Source organism: Vitis riparia, chromosome 12 (genome assembly GCF_004353265.1).
Source record: "Vitis riparia cultivar Riparia Gloire de Montpellier isolate 1030 chromosome 12, EGFV_Vit.rip_1.0, whole genome shotgun sequence".
Classification (NCBI taxonomy): Eukaryota; Viridiplantae; Streptophyta; class Magnoliopsida; order Vitales; family Vitaceae; genus Vitis; species Vitis riparia.
Genome location: NC_048442.1, coordinates 21833862 through 21861467, shown reverse-complemented (window position 1 = coordinate 21861467; position 27606 = coordinate 21833862). Strand labels below are relative to the sequence as shown.

Here is a 27606-nt window from a genome sequence, read left to right as displayed (position 1 = left end):
TATTTATTATGATAAATTATAACTAGGGCAAATGAGGTTGAGTAACATTGAAGGTGGTGGAGTAGTAAAGGAAATTATAAAGGTAATTAAGACAAATGAAGGTAAAAAAATATAATAAAGATGTGAACTTTAAAATAAGTTAATCGGTTTTATTTATTAAGTTGTTTTTTTATTTTAAATCAAGTTACTTTATTAAACATCTTAATTTAATTAATGACTTAAATTAAGTCATTAAGTCACTTTAAATTATTAAGTTGGTTTACCAAAGGCTTACTAAACATAAGGCAAATGAAATTAAAACCATTTATTTAAACATTATTTATCATATTATACATCATGGAACCATTTGTTACTATTATCCAAGTATAATATTAATGATAATATATCATCTATAATTCAAAATAATCTATTAAACCATATTAATTCGTGAATATGAACAAATAAATAGGACTAAATTCTTAAAATAAAGCTTGAATAAATCGACTAAAAATGAAATAAATAAGTATGAATATTAAATAATATTTTATGAGATTTTTGAAATTTTAGATAAATGGTAAAATATTAGTGGTCCTTGGTAACTGATATTTTTTTTTTTACAATAATACCTAGTTACCATAATTTTTTTGTCTTTTAATATTTGAAAATTAAAGTTATATTTTTTAGTCGTAAAATTTCTATTTTGGTTTTTTATTCATGCTTATAATCTTAATTATAAAAAATTATTTTTTTTCCAAAATAGGGTAAGATGTATACCCTTCAAACTTAGTATGTGTTTAACAGTATTTCTATTTGAAGTGTTTTTAATAGAAATATTTTCTCCAAAAGTAAAATTTTTGTGTGTTAAATATTATACTTTTCTAGGCTATGTTTGGTTCCTGCAAAGTTCCAAGGAAAGAAAAAAATAGTAAAGAAAATTATTTTATTATGTTTGGTTTTGGTATGGAAAATATGAAAGCAAGTAAAATATAATTAAAATTATTGAGAAATTGGTATATTTTTAAATTATTTAATCTTTATATAGAATAATTAAATAAATGAAAAAAAAAAGTTTGAAGTAATATATCAAAATAATTTAAAAACTTTAATTCTATTTTTTATTTTTTCTTTATTTTTACTTTTTTACTCTATTGCTTTTCTCTTACATTTTGCTTCAAACTTTTCAAACGAAATATGACCTAAAAGTTTCTTATTATAAAAAAGAAAAATAGAAAATATATCTAGACAGACGCTATAAAATTATACTATTTATGTATAAAATATTTAAACAGGGAAATTTTTCGATTTATTTTTTCCAATGATAATATGTTGGTGATGAAATAAATGTTTAATATTCTAATTTTTTAAGAGCATGTTTGATAATATGTTCGATTTATCTATTCTAAGACTTGAAAAATAAAAATTTTCTAATATTAAAAAAATTAGAATCGTTCCTTAAAATCACTACCAAACGAGCTCTAAAAAAGGGAGCTAAGATTTAGTTTCTTTTTAGGGTTTGTTTTTGCTGTGAATTTGCTCTAATTAACTTGCTTTCCCTGACAATGTTGATACATGTGATTCTTGTATTGGAAGTAATCTTAACATCAAGGGATGTTGACACAAATATCATTTTTTGTTTTCAAATATTTATTAAAATATTTTTGAATTATTATATTTTGTAAAATTTGTATATATATATATATTTTTTCAAAATCCTCCAATATGAGATAATTTAGGAGAAATTGTGTCTTGCACGTCTTCGATTACTTTCCTTACACACATCTTCTATGATAATATGGTATGACTTTATAGGTTGCACTGCGTTACCGATGTGGGATGAATAGGATTGAGGGTTACCCCAAACTCGCAAGGCTCAGTTCAACTGTCACCTCAAAATGAAATTCCTGTTTGTCTGTTAGCCTCAAGTTTAATGTGAGTTTTTATACTTATTTGACTAATATTTTTCAAAGAATTTATGACTGGAAAAATAATTCACTATGAAGATTTGTTGTTTCCTGTAGAAACTCTATTTTGATTCATACAAAAAGTTTTTTTATTATTTTATTTTCATATCAATATTTTTATTTAAAAATTGTATATTCGTTTTCCTAAAATAAAAAACATAAACTATCCCAAACAAGGCCTTAAATTGAAGTTGTTTATTCAAAAGACAATTTCTTATTAATATTTGACAAAATTATGGTAATCCATCACAATATTTTTAAAGCGCTTTTAGTGTAAAAAAAAGTGTTTTTGAAGAAAAATCACATTAAAAAAATTGAAAAATCACTTATAGTATTTCTTATAGAAACACTTAATAGTGATTCTTCTAGAAAATTATATTTACCTTATATATTTAAAAATCACATTCATAATTTTTAAAATTTAAGGTAGTTTAAATTTTCAAATAGTTTTTTTTAATCATTATTTTTTTTAATATATCTTTAAGAGGTCTTATATCTTGTATAAAAGTTATTGCTATTTTTTAATTTTAAAAATAAAAAATCAAAACTACTCTAAAAATGAACTGTGATTTTAGGAAATATTTCTAATTTTTTTAATACTTGAAAAATAAAAAATTTCAAGTATTAGATATGGTAAAAACACTTCCTAGAATCATTGTCAAATGCACTCTTAAAGTCTATTTGACAATGATTTTAAGAAGCTCTTTATCCTAAAATGTGTTTTTTTTAAAAAAAATTAATTATGAAGTTGATTCAAAATTTCATCATAGAAAATCAATTGCACTATAATATCTTATGAAAGTAAAGCGAGATGTAAATTGATTAAATCCAATTTAATTAATTTCTCGATTTTGTAACCTACTAACCATTCCATGCAAGCTCCCTATGAAAAGGTGTTTGTAATCTAATGAGGTAAAAACTATCAACCTCTCAAGATCATCTCTACCATTCTTAAGTCTCAAATCTTTCTACTATGTGAACAACTAACAAGCTCTAACTCTATAAGAGCATATATAAAATTCCACTAAATGAATTATTACGACCATAATATTTCATGATCACAAGCCCTTATGATCACCCAAGCATTATCTCAAACTCAAGAGATATCATGGAGCCTATCTTAAGAGTACCAATTGTCATTTGCCTTAATCAACAATGACCTTAAGGTCTCACTTGTAACTCAAAACCATTGATGACCTTAACACTAAGTCAATATTTTCTTAAGATTGAACGTTCATATGGTATAATAACTTAGTGAGGTCATGATTACATGATAGCTAATGTCATGACTTATTATAAGTCTTGTTCAATGTATAATCATACATACTAGTGCACTCACAATAGAAAACTTAACCCAATGACAAAGACAAGTCATCTTTCCAATCAATTGGTTACTATAGCCTTAGATAGGTGACTTAAGTTCATAAACCAATTGTGAACAATTCATCATCTTACAAGGAATTCATGACTTGGATCTTCCATGTAACTCCTAATTCACCCTAGCATATACAATGCATGTGATGCATGTTGGAATACCCCTTGATCATAAGTGCATGCTTCTATCTACCTAAGGACACTAGATCTATATGCAACAAAAGACAAAAAAGCAAAAACTTTAGGTGTAAGGCTTAAAAAATTTATCTTTTATTTAGATGCTCCTAGATAAAATTCCATTGGTAAAAGATAGTATCAATCACTGGGAGATTTTCCACTTAGTAACCTGTTTTCTAAGATTTGGCATTTATAAAGAGTGACTACACAATCTTTTTTAGGCGTTAGGGCTTCAATTGCCATTCTCTCCCTTTAGTCCATAGAGAGAATCCTAGCCTCTAACTTGGAGACCTCCACCATCTCAATGCCTAGACTCAATGAGGAGTCATCGGGTGAAACATGATTGAATTTATGAAATCATGTACTGTTTTAGAGTATTCTACATCGACAAGAATCAATTTGGGAACATCCAAATCATGAAGATGACATTTTTTCTAGATCTATGATATCTATTATGGTTTTTGAATGCCTAATTTCTTATGTGCTTAGATATAGGAAAGCCTAAGATAGGATTGCATGCACTCTAATGATCCAAGGTTTGGGAATGAAGCAATCTAAGGTTTCCCATTAGTAGAGAGTGGGATACTCAAGAGGTTGACCATCATGAATGGACAATGTATGATCATAAGTCATCAGAATTGGTAATAGCTTAAAATGTATCATTGAAACTTTAACTGAAAGATCTTATATGTACTTAGCTAAAATGGAAAGTATGAGTTGTTTTTTATGTATCAACACCAAGAAAGAATGGATATTTCCAAGGTCTTTGAATGGAAACTAAGTTAATTGTGGAAACCACATTATCTGTTAGTTTGGAATCATTTCATATGCCTTTTTTTTTTTTTTAAAGAAAATCCAATTGAAAAAATCCTCTAGAAATCAAGGTAAAGAAGGATTTTCTCAAAAACCAAACACGTCTAATTTGGATTGAAGAGAGCTCAAAGGGAGTGAAAGACAACTACTAGTATTCCCCCTTCCTAAACTGAAACATTTAGGTTAAAAATGAAAGGAACTCTTGATCCAATGGCTAAAAAAACATCTGATAAAAAATGGATCAATTTTATTTAAATTTGAATTGATCTTACAACAAGGCATAAACACTTGGTCAAAAAATTTGTTGTCGTGACCTCCTTAACTCTTTTTTTTTCTTTAAGTTCAAGAAAAAAAATAGCAATTTAAAAACTTGGTTAATTTACATTCACTTACACCCTTAACTACATACTTAAAACATCTCAGCATTTTTAACTTCTTAATCTTTATTAGATAAGGATTCGAAAGTGAAGAGGCACTTAAAAGTTTTTTGTTCGGAATTGTCAACCTAACTAAATACCTATGTGCCCTATAAGTAATCGTCATTAATTAATACATTATTAGTTCTAAGTGGGTGTAGAAACGCACCTAATAAAGACAATTTTCTTGTCGTAGAGGGGTGGGAGAAATATCGTAGCATTAATTAGATTGATTTCAAAACAAGAAAGGGAATGGCATTGGCGTCAATAGGAATGGAGCACATGAGACTTATTAGATACGGCCTAGGTTGTCCTTCAAATTTAAGTCCATGACCCCACAAGTATTTATATGGGCCTACACTACTACTATAAATAGGAAAATACCAATTCTTCATTCCAAACCTTTTCGCTCATTGTCCCAACTACAGCAGGTTGTAGTTTCCACTGGCCGTTGCAACCATGATTAACTATGAGAATCTTGGTTTAACACAAGTCTGGTTAAAGGTTAGAATATAGGTCTAACTTGAGTTAAGGACCAACGGAAACGCCCCTACGCCAGATTTCGGCCTCAATATTTGGGCTTCTCTCTGGGCCTGATTGGGGCCCAATGCTTTGAGCACGAGACCTTAGAAAAGGTATTATTGTATAAGTTTCAGATTTAAAAAAAATAGTATTTTCTTCATAACAACTAAAGTTTAAAATATCCAAATATATCACTGATTTTGGATGGATCCAAATAATTTGGGAAGAAATATCCTTTAATCAATATTTTCAGGTATTTTATCCATTTTTTATTATTAAATTAATTAATTCTATTTATTTTATTTTTAGATTTTATTTAATTTATTACTAAAAATATAAAAACATAAATTTTTTTAGGTTTTTTTATATAATCTATATATTTATTAAATACAAATATTAAAAAATTATACATATATTATTATTTTTTATATCATCGAACACATTTAAATTAAAATTGATCATAATTTTAATATTAAATATATTTTAAAATTATACAATTTAATATATATATATATATATATATATATATATATATATATATATATATATATATATATATATTTCATCATTAATAACAACAACATGTATTTACAAAATATACAATATATTGTTTGAAATTTGAAAAAAAAAAAAAAAACATCTGGACTTTTAAGAATTACATCCAATATACATACGTGTCGACACCTCATTGGACACCTTGTGAGAATGTCCGCCACCAGCATGAGCAGCAATGAACTCCACCACAGCGGACACCATCTCCCCCAGTCCCACCGGCGCCGTCGTGTCCACGACCATCCTCGGAACATCGCCGAATTCGTAGTTCGTGCACCCGTCGTACTCCTCCAGGAGCCTCTCCAGGTCCTGCCACGTGGAGGGCTTGTGCCAGCTGGATCCGTCGCCTTCGCCGAGGCCCCTGCGCTCGAGGCGGCGGCGCCACTCGGAGTGGTCCCTAGGGCGGCACTCGACAACGAGGAGGGACGCGGCAGAGGAGGCGGCGAGGCGGCGGAGGCTGTCGAGGTGGGAGCGGCGAGAGAGAGGGGAGTCGAGGACGACGCTGAGGCCGAGGCGAAGCTGAGTGGAGGCTATCTGCCAGATGACGTCGTATGAGAGAGCGTTGAGGAGTCGATCCGGAGTGGAAGGTTCCAAAGGTGAAGTAGAGTCGCGGACATCGTCCTTGTCGATGAGGGGACATCGCAACACTCTGGCTATGGACTGGGCCAGCGTGCTCTTGCCGGAGCCAGGGTGACCTTTCATAGCTATGATTACTGGACCTTGGCCAATGGTAAACTGTTCTTGATTCATTTCTCTACTCTCTAGTATCTGAGATTGAATTCTTGAGGTAGGAGTGGAAGAAGAAGCAGCGGAGTTGCACACGCGTCAAAAGGGAAAGTTTTTGCATTATCCACTACAGAGTTGTTAGGATAAACTTGAATGGTCGTTTCAAGGTTTTTAGTTGACTTTTTTTCATTTTTCCTTAATTAAATTTTGGGGTAAGAACGAAATCTTGCCTCTTTGTAAACCTAATCCTTCACTTTTTTTTAATTTAAAAATAATCTATTTTTGATAAAAATATCCTTAGTTCAAAAATAGAAAAGATTAATTTTATAAATTGAAGATATTTTCATTTTTTTAATTAATTAATTCTAAAATTTTTATTAGAGACACTTCTCTACTAAAATATTGTTAATTTATTTAACTCTTCTTAAAAAAGTTAATGAATAAAATTAATAAAACACGTGGCAAGCTCGACCATTTATTCCAAATTAGATCATAAATAACCCAAAAACTAAACAAAATTACTACTTCTAAACAATCTCTACTCATTTCAAATTGGATGAAGGTATTTGGATCTAATTTAAAAGTAATTCAAATGCTAAAATTTGAGGAATAGACATTGAATTCAAAATTAAGGTAAGTTTTTTATATCGATTTCAAATTCATGAGTGGCCTAAGAGTCTTGAATTCAAGATGGGGAAGATATTTTCATTTTTTTAATTAATTAATTCTAAAATTTTTATTCGAGACACTTCTCTACTAAAATATTGTTAATTTATTTAACTCTTCTTAAAAAAGTTAATGAATAAAATTAATAAAACACGTGGCAAGCTCGACCATTTATTCCAAATTAGATCATAAATAACCCAAAAACTAAACAAAGTTACTACTTCTAAACAATCTCTACTCATTTCAAATTGGATGAAGGTATTTGGATCTAATTTAAAAGTAATTCAAATGCTAAAATTTGAGGAATAGACATTGAATTCAAAATTAAGGTAAGTTTTTTATATCGATTTCAAATTCATGAGTGGCCTAAGAGTCTTGAATTCAAAATGGGGAAGATATTTTCATTTTTTTAATTAATTAATTCTAAAATTTTTATTAGAGACACTTCTCTACTAAAATATTGTTAATTTATTTAACTCTTCTTAAAAAAGTTAATGAATAAAATTAATAAAACACGTGGCAAGCTCGACCATTTATTCCAAATAGATCATAAATAACCCAAAAACTAAACAAAGTTACTACTTCTAAACAATCTCTACTCATTTCAAATTGGATGAAGGTATTTGGATCTAATTTAAAAGTAATTCAAATGCTAAAATTTGAGGAATAGACATTGAATTCAAAATTAAGATAAGTTTTTTATATCGATTTCAAATTCATGAGTGGCCTAAGAGTCTTGAATTCAAAATGGGGAAGATATTTTCATTTTTTTAATTAATTAATTCTAAAATTTTTATTAGAGACACTTCTCTACTAAAATATTGTTAATTTATTTAACTCTTCTTAAAAAAGTTAATGAATAAAATTAATAAAACACGTGGCAAGTTCGACCATTTATTCCAAATTAGATCATAAATAACCCAAAAACTAAACAAAGTTACTACTTCTAAACAATCTCTACTCATTTCAAATTGGATGAAGGTATTTGGATCTAATTTAAAAGTAATTCAAATGCTAAAATTTGAGGAATAGACATTGAATTCAAAATTAAGGTAAGTTTTTTTATATCGATTTCAAATTCATGAGTGGCCTAAGAGTCTTGAATTCAAAATGGGGTAATTGAGTTCTAAATTCACTAAGAATTTCAAATTCGACCACTATTCATCCAGTTTCTTCATGTTTTCGAGTTTGAAATGGGTGTGGGGATTCAATCTTAGCCACTAAATTGCAACTGTTTGAGTTACAAATGGCCAAAAAAGAAAATAACATATTGATTTTGAGCTCAATTGTTGCTCTCTATGCAAGTCAATTCAAATATGCATATCTTGCTTGTTTCAACTTGAATTCATAAACCACTTAAAGCGTTATATTTTTTTACATCTTATGCTTTGAAAACATATGTGCTTCCTTGATAAAACTCATGGTAAGTGCTCCATAATTCATTTAAAATTTAGGTATTGTATGGTTGCCTCAAGTTTAAGTTTTAACTTCCATTTTAAACTTGTAATATTGCCTTAAACCTTCTCTCTCATAGTGGTTTTTCCTTCTACTTGCATAAATTCACTTATTGTGCTCATGTCTTTGCTTATTTTGCCCTTACTTGGATGATCTCGTACTTCACAAGTCTTGAGTCTCTAATTTATACATAATTGAACCCCTTCCTATTCTTTTGTTGAAAATGGCAAATGAACTTAGCAATCTTTTCTTCTTTTAAAGCTAGAATCTCTTTAATCTAGAATTAAGTTTAAAATTAAAGTTAGATCCATGGTTAGTCTCAAAATCAATTTAATTTAAATGATTTGAGTGTTTTATATTACATAAATCATGTTATTTATGTGCCATTGAAGCACATATTTAAGCTCTAATGAGCAAACATAACTAAAATACCATCCCAAATATCTAGAAAGTGGTGACAAAATATAGCAAAGTATGAATCAAAATGTACCACAAAAATGCCTCAATAACACTCTTTTGCCATCGATCCAAGGCTCAAGAAGGAAAAGAACATAAACTCAGTCTAGGTTGTATGGTAACCCAAGATTCTATGACGCTCAAATAAGCATTGAAGTTTTGAAGATAGGTCTCAAATATTTGCCTAGTAATAAAGGTGTTCAAAGACAATACAATAATATTACATGAATACTATAGACAAAAAAAAATTAGTGAAATAAATTATCACTAAATTAGTTTTCAAAAAAAAAAATATGGCTCCCCCATTCAACAAAATTCGGGATCTACAAGTGATAGGTTCTACCCACATTTGACATGTGAAATATAATAAAAAGGTGACACGTGCCGAAATTTGGAAGACAACATCTAGTCTTCCAAATAAAATTAAAATTTTCAATTGCAGTCAAAGGGGAATTAAAAAAATAATAATAAATATTCTCTTGTTGACAAATTCTTAAAGAAAACAAATATTCCAATTGAACTAAAAAAAGAATAAAGAATAAATAAATATTCTCTCGTTGGTAAATTTTCTCAATAAAAAAGATAAATTGTTACAATCAAGCAACTAAATCTTTCGCAATTCCATAATTTAATTTCATAGTTTCACCTATAAATAGGGTGATTTCCTTCAATGAGGGGGGCTTATGGGGATTGACAAAAACAACTTCATATAGGAAACGAGGCTTTACAAAGAAAAAAAGACTTCACATTATTTCCCTATAAGACTCAAAAATCCATATAAGTCCTAGATATCCCTACAAGTCCCAAAAATCGTAAAATAACTACACACATGTTCTTCACCTTTTAATAAAGTCATTTGGGAATAAGTCATTCTAGGCTCTCAATTGACTTTGAAAACAAATAAAACATTTTTATCGTCTACACATGCGATCTTTGTTATTCAATGAGCTCATTCAAGAACAAGCCACTTGTGACTCTCAATTAATCTCAAGAAAATGTTTTCATCATCATCTGTAAAAGAATTGGAGGGATATATTTTTTTTGTAAAACAATATTACCACAAAGGTTGCACCCCCACAATTTATTAATTTTATGAAAATATTTTGTTTCACATATTTTTCTACTGTTTTGCTTATATTGTAAGACTTTTACAAAATTTGTGCTTACAAAGACAGCGTTGCTTATATTGCCCAAACAAAAAAAATGATGTATTAAAGATAATCTAACTAAACCCATTTCATCAAAATTCTTCTATACACATGAGCTTTTCAAAAGTGGTGAGATCGATGTTCAACAAGTAAGATCAAATGACAATCTAGCATATTGATTCATAAAAACCCTACTTACTGCAACATTCAAGAAGTTCATACACCAAATTGGAATGCATCATCTCAAAAAATTTCATATTGAGTCACTACAAACAACATAATCATGTCATTGTGAGAAAGAACATGTTAATAACAATATTACTACACTATACTCTTTTTTCCTTTCATCCAAGTTTGATCTCATTGGGCTTTATTGACAAGATTTCTAACAAGATAGTTATAGCAATTCATAAGCATTAAAAGAATACCATATTCTTCTTTCCTTTTCTTTTTTTTTTTTTATCACTATGGTTTTTCCTTCAATTTTTTTCCCTAATAAGGTTCTAACGATGCATATTCTAAGACTGATTGACATGTAAAGGAAAATATTATAAATATGTGTAAAAATTTGCGGCTGCCACTATTTCTTGTATCAAAATTTTCAAACAAGCATATAACTTTTATAATTATTATAAAATGATTTATTGTAGTCTAAATTCATAGTTTTCTTTTCGTAAATTTCTTTTACTTTATTCTTCTCTTCACTCTTTGTACTTCAACAATATTTAATATATACTAACTGATTTTTTATGCAAATATTATTTACAATAGTATTATTGAAAAACCGATTTTGGCATAATCACTTGCCCTACTAAGGGGATTGGTAAACACAACAACAAAGTGACATGCAAATTAAATGAATTAGAAAATACGAGTAGTGGTTTCATATATTAACCTGAAAATGATTAAAGGGAACAATATTTAAAGAGATATAAGGTCTATTTGGTAACTGTTTTTTAAAATAGTTTTTAATTCTCTAAAACTAAAAAACAGGAAAACTCGCTTAACAACCAATAAAAACATAAAATAGGGTGTTTTCAACTAACATATTTTAGTTGTTTTATGTTGTTTTCACTTGTTTTCTGAAAGTTATTTTAAAAAATAATTATACAAACATATAAAATAATTAAAAATAAAATACAAGATATAAAAATTATTTTTAAAACATATTTTAAAATATTAAAAATAGGTTAAAAACATTTTAGGTTTCTAAACAAATTGATATTCTACAAAAATCGATTTTATCCCTCGTTGAACAAACATATATACAAGTTGATGCAATTAAAAATTGGCCTTTAATTGTGATAGTTGCCCAATCCATGTAATTACTAAACTATTTCATGCATATTATTGGAAAACTAGGTCAGGGTATCATGTAAAAAAAAAAAATGGCGTTCAATCATAAAAGGTCATGTGGCAAAAAATATTTCACTTTTTTTTTAGTATTTTGTGAGTGATTGTGCATGGTTTCATTATTTTGCTATTAAATTTAATTTCTTATCATTCTTTACACATTTATTTAATGGATTTTTATTTGAAAAAAAAAATGTGTTTTACACATACATTTGAAAATAATTGTAAAATAAGAACTTCTACATTGAAAAAACTAATTTTTGTTGTAAAATTATAAAGTGAAAGGAGAAGAAAACAAGAAAGAGAAATTAGAATATAAGAAGAGAATAAAATAGATTTTCATTAGAGGTATCTCCTTTTTATAAGGAGTCACAAAGAGATATACATCAATATAGATGATCATCCACAAGTTCTCATAATCCGATAAATTCTCATATTTTCTAACACTCCCCCTTAGATAATCATAAGAATATGGTAATTGCCTCATTAAAAACCTAGTCAATAAAACCCAATGGAACAAAACCTGGACGAAGGAAAAAATAGTGCAATATATCCAAATTAGCATTCTTCCCCTCATGTAAACATGATTATGATTTCTTCAACATTTTAAATGGTAGATATCTCAATCTTGGCATTCCAATGTCATACCTTAACTTTTTCAATGTGGTCGAAGGTAACGCCTTTGTGAATAGATCTGCTAGATTATTGCATGACTGAATTTGTTGAACATCAATCTCATCTTTCTTTTGGAGCTCATAAGTATAGAAGAATTTAAGGGAGATATGCTTAGTTCTGTCACCTTTTATGAATCCTCATTTAATTTGTGCAGTAGAAGCAGCATTATTTTCATGTAACACGATTGCATTGCCTCTGATGGAAGATAGTCCACATGTTTCTTGTATATGTTGGATCATTGACTTTAGTCATACACATTAACGACTTGCTTCATGAATTGCAAGAATTTCTGAATGATTTGAAGATGTGGCTACCATTGTTTGCTTGACTGATCTCCAAGATATTGTCGTTCCACCATAAGTAAAGACATATCCCGTTTGAGATCGAGTTTTATGAGGATCTAAAAGATATTCTGCATCTGCATAGCCAATCAATTGTGATTTTGATTCTTTTGAATAATATAAACCCATGTCACTTGTTCCACAAAAGTATCGCTATATATGTTTAATCTCATTCCAATGCCTTTTAGTTAGGGCAGAACTATATCTTGCTAGTAAGTTGACAGAGAATGCTATGTCTGGTCTAGTACAATTTGCAAGATACATTAGTACACCGATTTCACTGAGATATGGTACTTCTGGACTAAGCAATTCTTCATTTTCTTTTTTAGGACGAAATGACTATTTGTTCACTTCAAGTGAACGAACAACCATAGGGAAATTGACCGGATGTGATTTGTCCATATAAAATCGTTTTAATACTTTCTCTATATATGTCAATTGATGGACTAATATGTCATTTGAACAATGCTTGATTTGCAGGCCGAGACAATATCTTGTTTTCCCCAAATCTTTCATTTCAAATTCCTTCTTTAAATAATTGGCTACTTTTGTGAGCTCTTTAGGAGTTCCTATAAGGTTTAAATCATCCACATACACTGCAATTATTGTAAGTCCAAATTTTGATTTCTTGATAAAAACACATGGGCAAAATGAATATTCACATATCCTTCTTTTAATAAATACTCACTCAAATGATTATACCACATACGTTCGGATTGCTTTAATCCATACAAAGATCTTTGTAGTTTGATTGAGTACATGTTTCGAGGTTTTGGATTAGTTGCTTCAGGCAATTTGAATCCTTCAAGGATTTTCATATATATGTCAGTATTTATAGACCCATATAAATAGGTTGTAACAACATCCATAAGACACATATCTAATCCTTTAGAGACTGTTAAACTTATCAAGTATCGAAGTGTGATTGCATCCATTACAGGGGAATAAGTTTCTTCATAGTATATATCAGGTCTTTGAGAGAAACCTTGAGCAACAAGTCGTGTTTTATATCTTATGATTTCATTATTCTCATTGTGTTTTCGTACAAATATTCATTTGTACCCAACAAGCTTTACATCTTCAGGTGTTTGGACTACAGGTCCAAAAACTTTTCATTTTGTTAATGAGTTTAACTCTGCCTACATAGCTTCTTTCCATTTTGACCAATCATTTCTGTGTTGGCATTCTTCCACATTTCGTAATTCGGGATCTTCATCATCTCTTATGATATCAGGGTCACTTGGAAAGCGAAAATATTGTTAATAATAATATTATTTCAATCCCATTTTTATCCCATGTATACATAACTTACTGAGATCTCACAATTTTCAAGTATTTGTGCCTCTTCAGGGGCTTCTCGTTCAATATGTGTCTTTTTAGGGGCTTCTTGTTCAATATGTGCCTCTTCAGGTGCTTTCTGCATTATTTGTGTCTCTTCTGGTACTATAGATTTATCAATTTTAAAATGATCAGTCATTTTGATGATCTCTTTTAGATTATCAAGATTTTTTTGGGTTCTGATCTTCCGGGGAGTTACATCCTTTGAGCCGATAGGTCTACCACACTTTGGGCATATTTTAGATTCATTTGTTAACTATCCTACAGGGACATCAATCCGTGCTGGAGTATTTCCAGCTAAGACATGACTTTGTCACTTTCTTTGTATCAATGAATGCATCTTGTAATTGATTTGCAAGATTTTGCAAATAAATAATTTTTTAAACTTCTAGTTCACATTGATTGGTACAAGGATCAAGATAAGTCAAAGTCAATGCATTCCAAATAATTTCACACCGTTATTCTAGAATTGGTTCTTCTCCCCCTAACGGTGAGAAAATTGTCTCATTAAAATGATAATATGCACAATGTGTCATTCTACCTTTTAAATGTATAAGTAGACTAGTCACTAAATAAAAACTTTTGGTTTTATAATGTACAACCATACGACCTTTTACCCCAGGGGACCAAGTTGGTCTTAAAATATGTTTCTAGATCTATCATCGTATAATGTGTCATTCACATGGAATCAAATACTACTAGTGACATGGTATAAACTCTTCTGGAACCTTTAATCAAGTTTCTATCACTTAATATAGTATTAACATTGTTTGTCATCAATATTGTGCAATTAATGAGACAAAAGTTTTATCAAAGTAACAAGTCATAAAACATTTTCATAAAGACCTCGTCTTTATAGAGTTGAAGAAATATTATCATAGAGAAAGAGTTAAAATCAAGGAAAAAGATTAGTCATTTATAATGACTTAACTTAATAACTTGTGTAAAAGCAATGAGAGCATATATAACACAATAAAGCAAATATGAAAAGATAATTTAAAGTTATATATTTCTTAAATAATCTCACACATTTGATTTTGTAAGTGTGGAGCAATTTATACATGAAATAATAATGAAGTATTTCAATAATCAAACTAACTGTAGTGATAGATCAATAATTTTATTCAAAATTATTATGATCTAAATTAATGTGCAAAAATTAATTCATAAATCAAAATTTCAAGAGAACATATCATGATTTAAAGTATCTTGTTGTCTCAAAACTTTAATTGAAATACTACAAATCCATTTGAACATATATGTAAAGATATAACATAATATATTGAGAACAATAGTTGAATCTATTGTAATTTCAAAATTATTTTTGGATAATGAAATTATTGCATTAATAAAAATATCATATGTGGCAACATGCAATAATATAATATATATTATTTTATATAACCTTAAAATTTTTCAATCATAAAAACATGTCTTACAGAAAATTGACATGCAAAATCAATTTATTAATCATATGACCAAGTCATATATTTCACATGTATCCAAAGAATCTTAATTTTCTAAATCAAAATATTATTGTGTATTAAACAACTAGAATAAAAAAAATATTCTAGACTATCACCTTTAATACAAAAATATCATGCAATCCGAAATTCCACATCCATATGTAAATTTTTCTACTAATGATAGTATAACTTCTAATAATATAAATTTATAAAAACTATCAAACACTTACCTATTTGTATAACTTGATATACAAAATATTAATCCTTTGATAATATGTAAATATTATCTATATGTTTGTTATCATAGCTTCAGGTTATAATATATTTCATTATAACTTTTGGTTATATAAATTTCATAAAGTTGTACAAAATTGTTAGTTAACAATTTTGTTCTCTATAGTTTCTAGCTATAAGAAAGTACATATTAACAACTTTGACATAACTTTTGATTAACACAAAGAATATTGATTTTCTTATTTTCATTACTTTAGGTTATGAATAATAATATTTATATAACTTCTGGTTGTATAAAAAAATTTTAAAAAATTATGTATCTTCTAGATACATAGTTGTTCATTGACAATTTTTTTTTGTATAATTTCTCGTTATACAAGAGAATTAGAAATTGTATGCATAGCTTCTGGTTTTGAAACAATTATTAATAAAAATTGTTTTCCATAATTCTTATTGTGAAAAATAAGTGAGTACGAAATAAAAATTAAAAGCCAATATTTTTCATAACTTTGAGTTATGATTATTTTGTTTAAACAAGAAAATATTCAAATTTGTATACATAACTTCATACTATCAACTATTTATGTATAACTTCTAGTTACACAATATAATTAAAAGAAATTAAAGAAATTAAAAGTTAATATCTCTTATAGCTTCAGGTCATGATTATTTTGTCAGAATAAGAAATATTTAAATTTGTACATAGCTTCAGGTTATGAACTATTTTTATGCAAATTTGTGCATAGCTTTAGGTTATGAACTATTCATTGTATAGATTTATGCATAGCTTCAAACTATAAACTTTCATTATATAGATTTATACATAGTTTCAGGCTATGAACATTTATTTATTTAGTTTATACTTTCTGGCTATATAATATTGTTTGGTATAACTTCCAGTTATACCGTATAATTAAAAATAAATAATTAGGAATCATATACATAACTTTTAGTCATATATTTGTAATTTTGTAATTTTTCCCATAACTTTTGGTTATAGGGATTGCACATATTTTTTATAACTTCTCATTATGAATTTATCCCACAATTTGCAATTTATCTCATAACTTCTGGTTATAGAGATTGTACATATTTATGCATTCAAATAAAATAAATGAAAATAGAGATCAAAGGGTAATAAAATAGAAAATCATGGTATAAGTTTATCACATATATTTTTGTGAGAAATAAGAGAGAAGAGTCTTTCTATTTCTCTGAAAAGGTGAACGTCTTTCTATTTCTAATAATAGAGAAAAATATTTTTATTTCTTTTATCAAGACTAGTTGTGCTGATAACGTGTTGTAAAATTATAAAGTGAAATGAGAAGAAAACAAGAAAAAGAAATTAGAATATAAAAAGATAATATAATAGATTTTCATTAGAGGTATCTATAGGGAGTCATCCCATAATCCGATAAATTTTCATATTTTTTAATAATTTTAATATATTTACATAAAAATAATTAATATTTTGTACACTTGTTCATGCACTAACTATCATCACATAAGAGAGAGAACAGATGAGAAACCCCATCTCTCAAGCGGAGGACTTGTGAGTAACCCTATCTTTCACGCGGAGTTGTGTAGGAGAAGCCCTAAACCTCTCGCTTAGGGGGTTGTTGGACGACTTCTGATCTTATATATATCATCTTTTAGCAAGTGATCGAATATCTAATTCAGATCATTCGCCTTCCCAGCTAGTCTTGTAAGTTTGCTATTTCTTAGTTGATCCCGTTTTCTCATGTTATTGTTGTGTTGAAATTCTACTGGCTTTCTGCTTCTGCCTTTTTTTCTTTTTTTCACAACTGATATTTTTGTACTTCTTATCAACCATATTTTTCAATTACTTTGATGGAATCAAGTGAGCTGGAAAAATTATGGCAAAGAGAAGAGAGGAATTGTTTCTGAAGAACGGAAGCCTGTTATTAGAGAAGCTGCTTTGCTCTTTCAATGGCAAGTCCAATCCCATCCGTTACTTCTCTGACAAAGAGCTCCAGAAGGCCACAAACAATTACAGTAGTGCTCTTGATCTTCATGACTCAGGCTATTACAAATGCTACAAGGGTTCTGTAGACGACCGACTGATTTGTGTTAGGAAGTTTGATCCAAACTACAGATACCCTTTTGAAGGTCCTCTTGAAAGGATCATCAATGAAATTGCCATTGCAACACAGATGAGTGCTCACAAGAATGTCTTGAAGTTATTAGGATGTTGTTTGGAGACTCAACTTCCCACTCTAGTTTATGAATTTCCAATGGATGGAAGTCTCTCCCACCTATCTCCTAATCCAAACAGAAGAATACAGAGCCAGCCTTTACTGTTGAAGAGTAGATTAAGGATTGCATGGGAAATTGCAAATGTAGCTGCATATCTCCATACTGCATTTCCCAGGCCCTTCATTCATAGGGATATTAGACTCGCTAATTTCTTTCTGGACCAAGATTGTGCTCCCAAACTGTTCAATTTCTTTTTCTGTATACCAATTCCGGAGGGGGAAACACACGCAACCGATGAGGTCATGGGGATTACGGGAAACATAGCACCCGAGTCTCTTTCAACAGGCAAGTTCACAGAGAAGAATGATGTCTTTAGCTTTGGCACACTTCTGTTGGAGCTTTTAACTGGACAGAGGGGTTATGATCTAAGCCAGGATGAGACAGCTCTTCTACTAAACTGTGGGGATGGAGGCGTGGATCCTACAATTCCAATAGAGGGAGAAGGGATCCTTGAGCAGCAAGTATATAAACTTTTTCTCAGATGCGGCAGCTTAACTGCAGAGGAGAGGCCAACCATGGTGGATGTTTCAAAAGAACTTCGACAAATTCTGAGGTTTGTTCCATGACATATATATATATACATGGCTGAGAGACATAATCTTAAGTGAAAATTATTGAAACTGTATGCAGCTTACACCAGACACAGCATGAAGGAAACACAGAAGAAAAAATGTAGGAAAATCTTGAAGGTATAAACATTTCTTCTCTTGTACGTAAATATTCCCTACCAAGTCTGTTTTCTATAACATCTATGGATCTATCTGACCATGGATTGATGGAAGATTGCTTGAATATGATCTTCACCTACCAAACAAGTGATAACAATGTCTGTAAGTCATGCTCAGGTTGGGTAGTGAGGATGACCTCCGTTCCAAGTCAGCTTCGGGAATGTCCTTACCTGCACACCTGCAACAACAACCATGGCAAAGAGCTAGGAGATTGCCACATTGGTATTTGCTTGCTGAGAAAATGAGAGAAAATAGGTTGTGAGATGGAGCAGTAATGCTAATATAACTGGGTGGGGTGATCCATATAAGCAGTGGGAGGCCATGTCCATTCTGCTAGCATGAATCATGGTGGAGAAACTCATAATCTCACACAACAGTCCTCCAATTTTTCCTCTGCAGGTTTTGAACTAGAAAATTATGTAGCTATCCTTCTTGAGCAGCTTTTGCATTGGGTGGTACCATGCGTGTTGGCAAAGAATGAATGAAACCATGAGAATTATGGGCAGCTTCTGTTCCGCTATGGTTGATTCATACCATCTATTTTAATAAGTGAAAGACAAAATTGAGAACAAAAAAAATGGTCGACTTTTTAACTGTGCATCATAGCACAAGTATGGCCATTTGAAATAATCCAAATCAAACTAAATCAGTGAGAGAAATATTCCCACCACCAAATCAATCGCTTAACCTGATTTGGTGGAACAAGAGGTGAGAAGAGATAAGTGGGCAAATGAAAATTTCCCCATTAATTATAAGTATGTTAACATTGAGTAGAAGCTTGTGCAGTCGTCATACAACAATGAATAGGTGATAATCGGTCGAGCAGAACTGCTGAAACTAGAAGTTTTGCAGCAACTTCGCATCTACCATGTGATGAATGAGTCCTACTAAACAGGGCATAATGGCTACTTCTAATCGAATACTACCCACCCCCCATCTCTCACTTCTTCCCAGTAAATTTATCCACCACTCCAAAATCACATCCACCTCAATTCCCATCCGTCTTCCTGTCCATTTCTGTAGTGCCTGCCCAAGAAAAACCTTCCTTGGGCCATACCAGACCATACATCCAACTTCTGACATGAACTAATTTTGTACATCTGGAAAATCAGGTCCAGCTCCTAGTCGTCTCATCTCCACACATGTATAAAAGAACTAACCAGTCATTGTTGTGTTATTTCCCAGAGCCATTTCCACGCTGCCGCTTAAAAGAATCTCCTCTTGGACCATACGGTCCATGCATGCTCGAACCATACCCAGAAAAACTGGGCCGCTGTGATGAAGGCCTCTGGTTTGATGTCAAGGATGCGGCACATATGGAGGCCATGCATTGTAGGTTGGTGGACTGTTCCAGTTTTCCACTCCCTTGTTTTTGTGATGTTTGGAAGGAGATTTGTGCCTTGTGCCATGGCTCATTAGTGTTTTAAGGAAATTGTTTGGATTTTGACCCATTCGTCTTCTCCCTGATGCAGAATTGTCAATTTCTGTTGCATTCACCATTGAAGTCAGTGAGTCCACGGATTCCAATGACAAAGAGATCCCTGATAACCCATCATAAGATAGTATGCATGCTATTGCATAGACAGAAGCCCCAAGCATTGGAGGAAGAACTTCACGGGCATGCGTTGCCTACAAAGGATCAACAAAAAAATCAAGACTGAGAAACCAAACAGCATTCAGAATGCAAACAAGTACACAGCATGCATCCCTGAAATGCATGCTTCGCTGATACAATCTGAAAGTAATGCTGAGAACTTACTTTGAAGAAAATTGCTGCAGTCAGTCGCTCCCTCAAGCAGTATATCTGGGCTACATCAAGAGCTGTTGACTCAAAAGAAAGCCATCGATCAACCACCACAGTAACAGTATTATCAGGAGAGGACATAATCTTCTCACCCTGTTGCCCGTTCAACTTATTATTTGCTTCCTTTCCATCTCCCTCACTGTCATCTTCATCAATATCATCACCATCACTGTCATCATCACAATCCTCATCATCGTCATCATTACCCTTTCCAGGAGCCACAACAATCTCTGTTGCAAGCAATAACAATGGGAGTGGCCCGATGACAGTACAATTCCTTATGTGCATACCCCCATCCCCTCGGGTTATTTCATCATATATGATCAAAGGGCGACCGTCAGATTTCTTAAATGACAATTTAAAATTATTGGAGTGTGGGTGCAAGCGAACTTTAGCACCACTAGCAGTCTCTACAACAGATCGTTTTCCACTTTTATGAGGTGGTAGCAATCTTCCCACCATAGGATACAAACCAGCCACAAGGACAGCATGGATTATACCCGGGTCCCTTGCATTTAGGCTACAACTCGATACATCTTCTGGAATAAACCCATTCCGGATTAGTTCAGTCTGAAGCTGCTTACGCATGCCAGCGAGCATATGCATTGTGCCTGAAGAAACAAAGTATTGAGAACAAAACTGTGCTTCTTGACCTTTTTCCTTTGCACTCTTCCAGCACTCAAATGCTGCTATGACTGCTAGCTGATCGCTATGCCCACCATAAAGTGAAGCCAACTCAGCTTTAGCAGCAGTCGCTCTCTTCTTTTCATGTGGTAACATGGGAAGAGTGAATGGATCTCTATAGTCAGAGGCACATGCAAGAGTCAAAGCTGGGTCAAGGCAGTTCAACAATATGGCAAAGAAAAGCATCTTGCTTGTTAATGGATGAACTGGTAGAGAACCTAGCTTTTTCCCAAGTTCTGTCAGCTTTTCATCCACCGACAAGGCACCAATATCTTGAAGAACAATAACTGCATTGCGTATGGTTTCAAAAACTGGAGGGTCCAATGTCTTCCGCAAGAAATCTTCTATTTTGCAATTTGGATCAAGCAACTTCACCTGCCAGTAAGAAACAAAAAGCATGCCCTTCAATAATCGTTCTCATATCATTGGATTTATTCACTTGTTATTTGAGGTTTCCATCAATCATTCTGCTATTCACAAATCAAGAAACAATAAAAATTTGACTTTCTAATAACCTAAAGTCTGAAAGAAGACCTCTTTATATATACCAAACAGAAAAAACATCATACCATCATTCATACAAGTTGTGTATGAAATTTGTGCCAGATAGAAAATAGTCAACATGGAGAAAAATGAGTACCTGCAAACAGAGTTCCTCGATTGGCATTCTCTTTATTTCAGGAACTTGGAAATCTGGTAGCGATGCCGCTCTAAGTTTAGAATAAAGATGATAACAGACTCCAGGACGGCAGCGGCCTGCACGTCCCTCCCGTTGCTTAGCACTTGCTTTTGAAATCCAAGCAGACTGAAGAGTTGATACATTATTGTAAGGGTCATAACTTTTTTCTTTCATTCGACCACTGTCTATGACATAAACAACATCATCAATGGTAATGGCGGTCTCGGAAATGTTGGTTGAGAGAACAATTTTGCGGCAACCTGGAGGTGGGCGTTTAAAAACCTTCTTTTGCTCCACAGATGGTACCATAGAATGAAGAGAAATTACCACAAACTTAGAAGAATCTTTAAAAAAGGAGGCAGAAAGTAATTTTTCCCGAGTCCTATTTATATCATCCCATCCAGGAAGGAAAACAAGAATAGCTCCATCCTTTGAGTCATTGCATATTTTCCTTAGTAACTGCTCTACCAGGACAACATCAATAATTTCAGGGTTGTTAGTTGCTAGATATTTATCAAGTAACTGCTGTTCCTCCACAGAATTGGAAAGGAGATTTTCCATGTGTTGTTTGATCATTTCAGCAGCTTCTCTATGATTTTCTCTTTCTGCCAAGTCCAGTGCAGTTGTATCATCATTGGCTTTTAAATGGCAGTCAGCACCAAAAGATAGCATCATACAAACATCAGCAACTCTACCCTTTCCAGCAAACACCATTAGTGGTGTTAGTCCAGTTGAACTATGCTGGTAATTGAAAACTTGTGGGGTCCCTTCCGAAGAAACGAAATCAAGTAGAGGATCAAACTCATCATTTGACCAAGCCAAATTAATAGCTTCGTCTAAGGCAACCCCATAGTCCTCAATTAACTTGGGGTCCTCAACTGGGAGGCTTAGCAAAGTAGAATCAAGGTTATTATTTCCTGTTGATTTCAAGATAGAAAGTACATCCTCCAAATAAAATGTTTTGACCTGAAACAATTAATGCCAGATATCACAACTTCTGTCGAAACATCAGATAAACAAATCAATATCTCATAATATCCGGAAAAATGATTTCTTACAGGATAAGTAAATCCAGGAACTCGTATTATTGGGCAGCCACCAAAATATTGTGAAAATCGTTCAGCATCAATAGTAGCACTCATTAGTATCTGTTGGATTAAAAATGGTAAGTGAAGACCATTAAGTGAAATCATATAATTAGAGGTTAAGAAAATCAAAGAAGTGCCTTGCACATGGAAGTTCGATTCATAAAAAAATAAATAAATAGAAATAGAAAACAGGGATTTATACTGACCAGACGTAGATGAGGGTAAGAGGCAAGCATGTCTCTGCAGGTAAGAAACTGATATCAGAGGAAATGACGGAAAATTTTTAACATGCAATGCAAACAAATATCTTGCAGAAAAGTAAATGTTCTTTCATTTCCAGAAAATATTTATTACATGCTGTAAACTTCTTTTAATAGGCGAAAAAGAAAAATATTAGAAGAGCTTAAGAGGAGGCGCACCAAAGTACACACAATGTATACAATGGACACTCAGGCAAATCAAGGAAATGGAAAAAGGAAAACAAACTCCCTTTCCTTACTTGAAGCTCAACCGATCTACAAAGTCTATCATGGACATTGAATGGTCCTCCATGTATACTTTAACCCATTCCCAAAATTTATAAACAAAACAAGATTTGATTGCTTGGTCCTACTATTCGATATCATTAAACAACCTTCTATTTCTTTCCTTTCATAAGATCCAAAATAAGCATAAGTGACCTTCTAAGCTTTCTTCTACTTCTTCCCCATGAATAAGTCATGCCAATTCAAAAGGTTTCCTCTAACCATAAAGTGCATCACCCAAACCACACTAAATATAGAGTAAATCAGCTGCCACAACATTCTTGCTTTGATACAGTGAATAATCAACAAAAAAAAGATGGGACACTCGCATCCACTCTCCGTACATCCCACCCACCTTGAATCCTAAAGTAAACCCCCCTTCACCTCCTCTCCTTAACTATGCTTAAGATCTGACTAAAAGCCACCACCACCAAAATGAACAAATAAGGGGATAGGAGATCACACTGTCTCCAACTTCTAGAGCACTAAAAAAAGCTAGATAGGGTCACATTAACTAGAATTGAGAAACTTGTGGATATGCACCGTTCTATCCATCTAATCCACTTTTGACCAAACCTCATTTTGGTAAAGACCACAATTAAGAACTCCTAGTTGACATGATCGTACTGCTTCTCAATGTCCATCATGAAAATAACTCCCATATTGTTGCTCTTGAACCTTGAATCAATGGATTCATTAGTAATAAAAACTGCATCCAAAATCTATCTATCCTACACAAAAGCATGCTGATAGGCCAAAATCACTTTTCTTATGTCTTTTGTTAGTCTGTTTTTCAAAACCTTAACTAAAAGCTCAAACAATCCCCCTACCAAGGGGATGAGCCAAAAATATTTTAAATCTTCTACTCTGCCTTTTTTCAGGATCAAACCGAGAAAGCGGTGTTTTAAGGTATGTTTGGTAATTGTTTTTGAAAACAATTTTCTTTTCTTTAAAACAAAAAATAGTTTTCTAGCTTAGAAAATATATTTGAGAAACTTTTGACAAAAAACAATTTTTTTCTCATAATTTCTTTTGAAGATATGTTTCTTAAAACAAATTTGAGATGTTTTTAGTATGGAGTGTTCTAAGTAACAATTGAAAAGATGAACACTTTGGAAACGTTTGTAGTGAACATTACCTTCATGAAAAATATGGCGAGAAAACTGTTTATCATATTTAAGTTCCTAAATAGAATTTTGTTCCCGAAAATAATTGAGAACTGTTTTCGAAAACATTGCCAAACAAACCCTAAGTTTCTCTAAAAAGTGCCTTGGTAAAAAAACTCCCTAAATTAAACCCTTCACCTCAAACTTTATAAATTCCTAATGTGACTAAAACACCATATTCAAGCCATCTGGCCAAGGAGCCTTATCCCCATGGATTAGAAAGAGCAGTAACCCCCCTCCCCCCTCTCCGCAAAAGGCTCCTTCAAGCTCCTAGAGTTGCTTCTCCCCGACTTCAAAGCTAATTATGCTAATGCACAGTCTCTAGCCTCTTAAGTCACAAAGGAGGGATTGAAAGGCCCTACACACCCCATCCTTTATCCTGGCCCCTTAAGACAACCATTCACCATTGACTCTTACTTTGGTCAAAATGTTTCTTCTACAACATGCATTGGCCATTTTGTGAAACAATTTGGAATTTTTACACCCTTATTTTTTTGATTGGAAACGCCACAAAGATATATTAATATAAAAAGAAGTACAAGAAGAAGGATGAGAAATCCTCCCACCAAAGACAACTAAAAAACAGGAAAATACACAAAAACAAACGAACTCCCACTAAGGACCAATCCCTATGGAGAACACACCGCTATCCAATCCAACTGAATCACATTAAGGGGAGTCCCCTTAAAAGCCTTGGAACAGAAAGCCCAAAGGGAAGCAAGGAAAACAATAGAGTCCCAAAGGACCTCTGAATTCCTTGCTTTATCCTCGAAAATCCTTGCGTTTCTTTCCCACCACACAACCCGAATTAGAGCTATGCTCGCAGCTTGCCACAAAACTACCCCTCTCTTAGAATTACCGAAGCCTTGAAATTTGATGGACATCATGTCATATATGCTCCTTGGGGAAACCCAATCCATCTTAGCTAACTGAAATAGCCTGTGCCACAACCCAATCGTCAAGGAACAATGAAGAAAAAGGTGATCTGCTGATTCCCCATGCCTCATGCACAGGATACAAATATCAGGACTAAGGGCTTTGTAGGGTCTTCTCACTTGCAACATGTCATTAGTATTCACCTTCTTGTGTGCCACTAACCAGACAAAGGACTTCACTTTGAAAGGAACTTGAAACTTCCACACGAACTTTGAAGGAAAGTTCTGAGAGGATCCAGAAGATTGAGATAATGCTAGAAAAAATGATTTGACTGAAAAAAGCCCTGAAGAGGATAATGGCCATAATCTAGCATCTGGGACCGAAGGAGAGAGATACAAATCATCAAGAGAGCGCATGAGGCCTTCTAAGTCCTCAATCTCAGAATCTGACAGGTTACGGCGGAAATTCAAATTCCACAAGAAAGGCTGAGATGGACCAAGAACTGAAGAAATAGAAATGTTTTTATCCACGACTACTCTAAATAGTCTTGGATATTGGGTTCCCAAAGGTTGGTCCCCCCGCCACAAATCTTCCCAGAACCGAATTCTATCCCCGTTTCCTACCACATACCGAGTAATCAAAGAAAACCCCTGAAAGACTTGAGCAATAGCCTTCCAAGGACAGCGATGTGACCATCTGACTAGAGTGTTAGCATCCCAACCATTAGAGTGTGAACCATAAATGCTTAAAATGACCTGATGCCAAAGAGCTGAACCCTCTCTAGGATACCTTCATAACCATTTTCCTAGAAGAGCGAGATTCCTCCAAGAAATATTCCCCAAACCCAAACCCCCTATTGTCTTCGGTTTGCACACCACATCCCACCTCACTAAATGATCCCTTTTGCCTTCCCCAACCCCTGACCATAAAAAATCCCTTTGCAACCTCTCAATTTTTGCAGCCACTGAAGCGGGAATTTTGAATAAGGAAAGGAAGTAGCTTGGCAAATGGGTAAGACAAGATTGGATAAGAGTTATCCTCCCCCCGAAGGATAAGTAGGCCTTTTGCCACCCATCTAATCTACTTGAGATTCTTTCAATCACTGGATCCCAAAAGCCACACACCTTAGGGTTCCCGCCCAAAGGGAGACCCAGATATAGAATAGGCCATCCAGACGCCTTACAATCAAGCATCTCAGCCAATCTTGAAAGATGAACCTGATCAAGATTGATGTCATAAATACTACTCTTGTTAAGATTGACCTTGAGCCCAGAAATGTGCCCAAACACTAACAAAAGACTCTTCAGGGTCTGCAGCTCTTCCTCTCTTGAGTTAGAAAAGAATATGGTGTCATCAGCAAATTGCAAATGGGACACCCTAGTTCTATTCCTACCCACCCTGAAACCCTCCATCAAATTTCTTTCCTCAGCTCTCATAAGCATCCTACTCAGTACATCTGCGACTAAAGTAAACAAAAAGGGATAAAGGGTCGCCTTGTCTCAATCCTCTTGAAGCCTTAACCCACCCTTTAGCACTACCATTCACCAAGATTGCATAAGATACCGAAGATAAACATCCACTCATCCATTTCCTCCATCTAGGACTGAACCCCTTCTTTTCTAATACGTGATCCAAAAAATCCCACTTCACGTGATCGTATGCCTTTTCGAAGTCTATTTTGAATACGACACCTTCCTCCCTTGACCTTCTCCTCTCATCCACTATCTCATTCGCTATAAGAACCGCGTCCAATATTTGTCTCCCTTGTACAAAAGCGCCTTGAGTATAGTGGATGGTCTCATGTAAAACCCCTCTTAGCCACCCTGAGAGCACTTTGGCTATTATCTTGTAGAGATTAGTGATCAAACTAATGGGTCTAAAGTCTGATATTCTCTTTGACAAACTCTTTTTGGGTATTAGAACAATGAAAGAGGCATTAGTGCTTTGATTGATAATTCCGCTCCTATGAAATTCAGCGAACACTCTCACCAAATCCTCCTTAATCACATCCCAACACTCTTGGAATACAGCAATAGTAAAGCCATCTGGCCCCGGAGCCTTGTCCCTATCCAACTGAAAAATGGTCTTATAAATCTCTTCTTCAGTGAAAGGGGAGTCTAACCTTAGT

The 27606-nt window shown here is 32.7% G+C and overlaps 2 protein-coding genes across 2 annotated transcripts in view; one reads left to right on the top strand and one right to left on the bottom strand.

The window, feature by feature from the left end:
* The first annotated feature begins 17218 nt into the window (after positions 1-17218).
* On the top strand, positions 17219-19162 carry LOC117927318 (non-functional pseudokinase ZED1-like). The gene is made up of 4 exons (XM_034846800.1): positions 17219-17357; positions 17515-18482; positions 18560-18618; positions 18775-19162. Exons 2-3 carry the CDS (start codon positions 17530-17532, stop codon positions 18603-18605), a joined length of 999 nt encoding a protein of 332 aa, XP_034702691.1. The 5' UTR covers positions 17219-17357; positions 17515-17529; the 3' UTR covers positions 18606-18618; positions 18775-19162.
* A 76-nt stretch (positions 19163-19238) lies between these two features.
* The window catches only part of LOC117927317 (DExH-box ATP-dependent RNA helicase DExH6-like), a 33814-nt gene continuing 25446 nt past the window's right edge, over positions 19239-27606 (bottom strand). Inside the window, exons 10-14 of the mRNA XM_034846799.1 lie at positions 23119-23152; positions 22883-22972; positions 21786-22790; positions 20417-21520; positions 19239-20286 (exon numbers count right to left, since the gene is read on the bottom strand). Coding sequence (XP_034702690.1) covers positions 19957-20286; positions 20417-21520; positions 21786-22790; positions 22883-22972; positions 23119-23152 — 2563 coding nt within the window. The 3' untranslated portion in view covers positions 19239-19956. The remainder of the gene's footprint in view (positions 20287-20416; positions 21521-21785; positions 22791-22882; positions 22973-23118; positions 23153-27606) is intronic.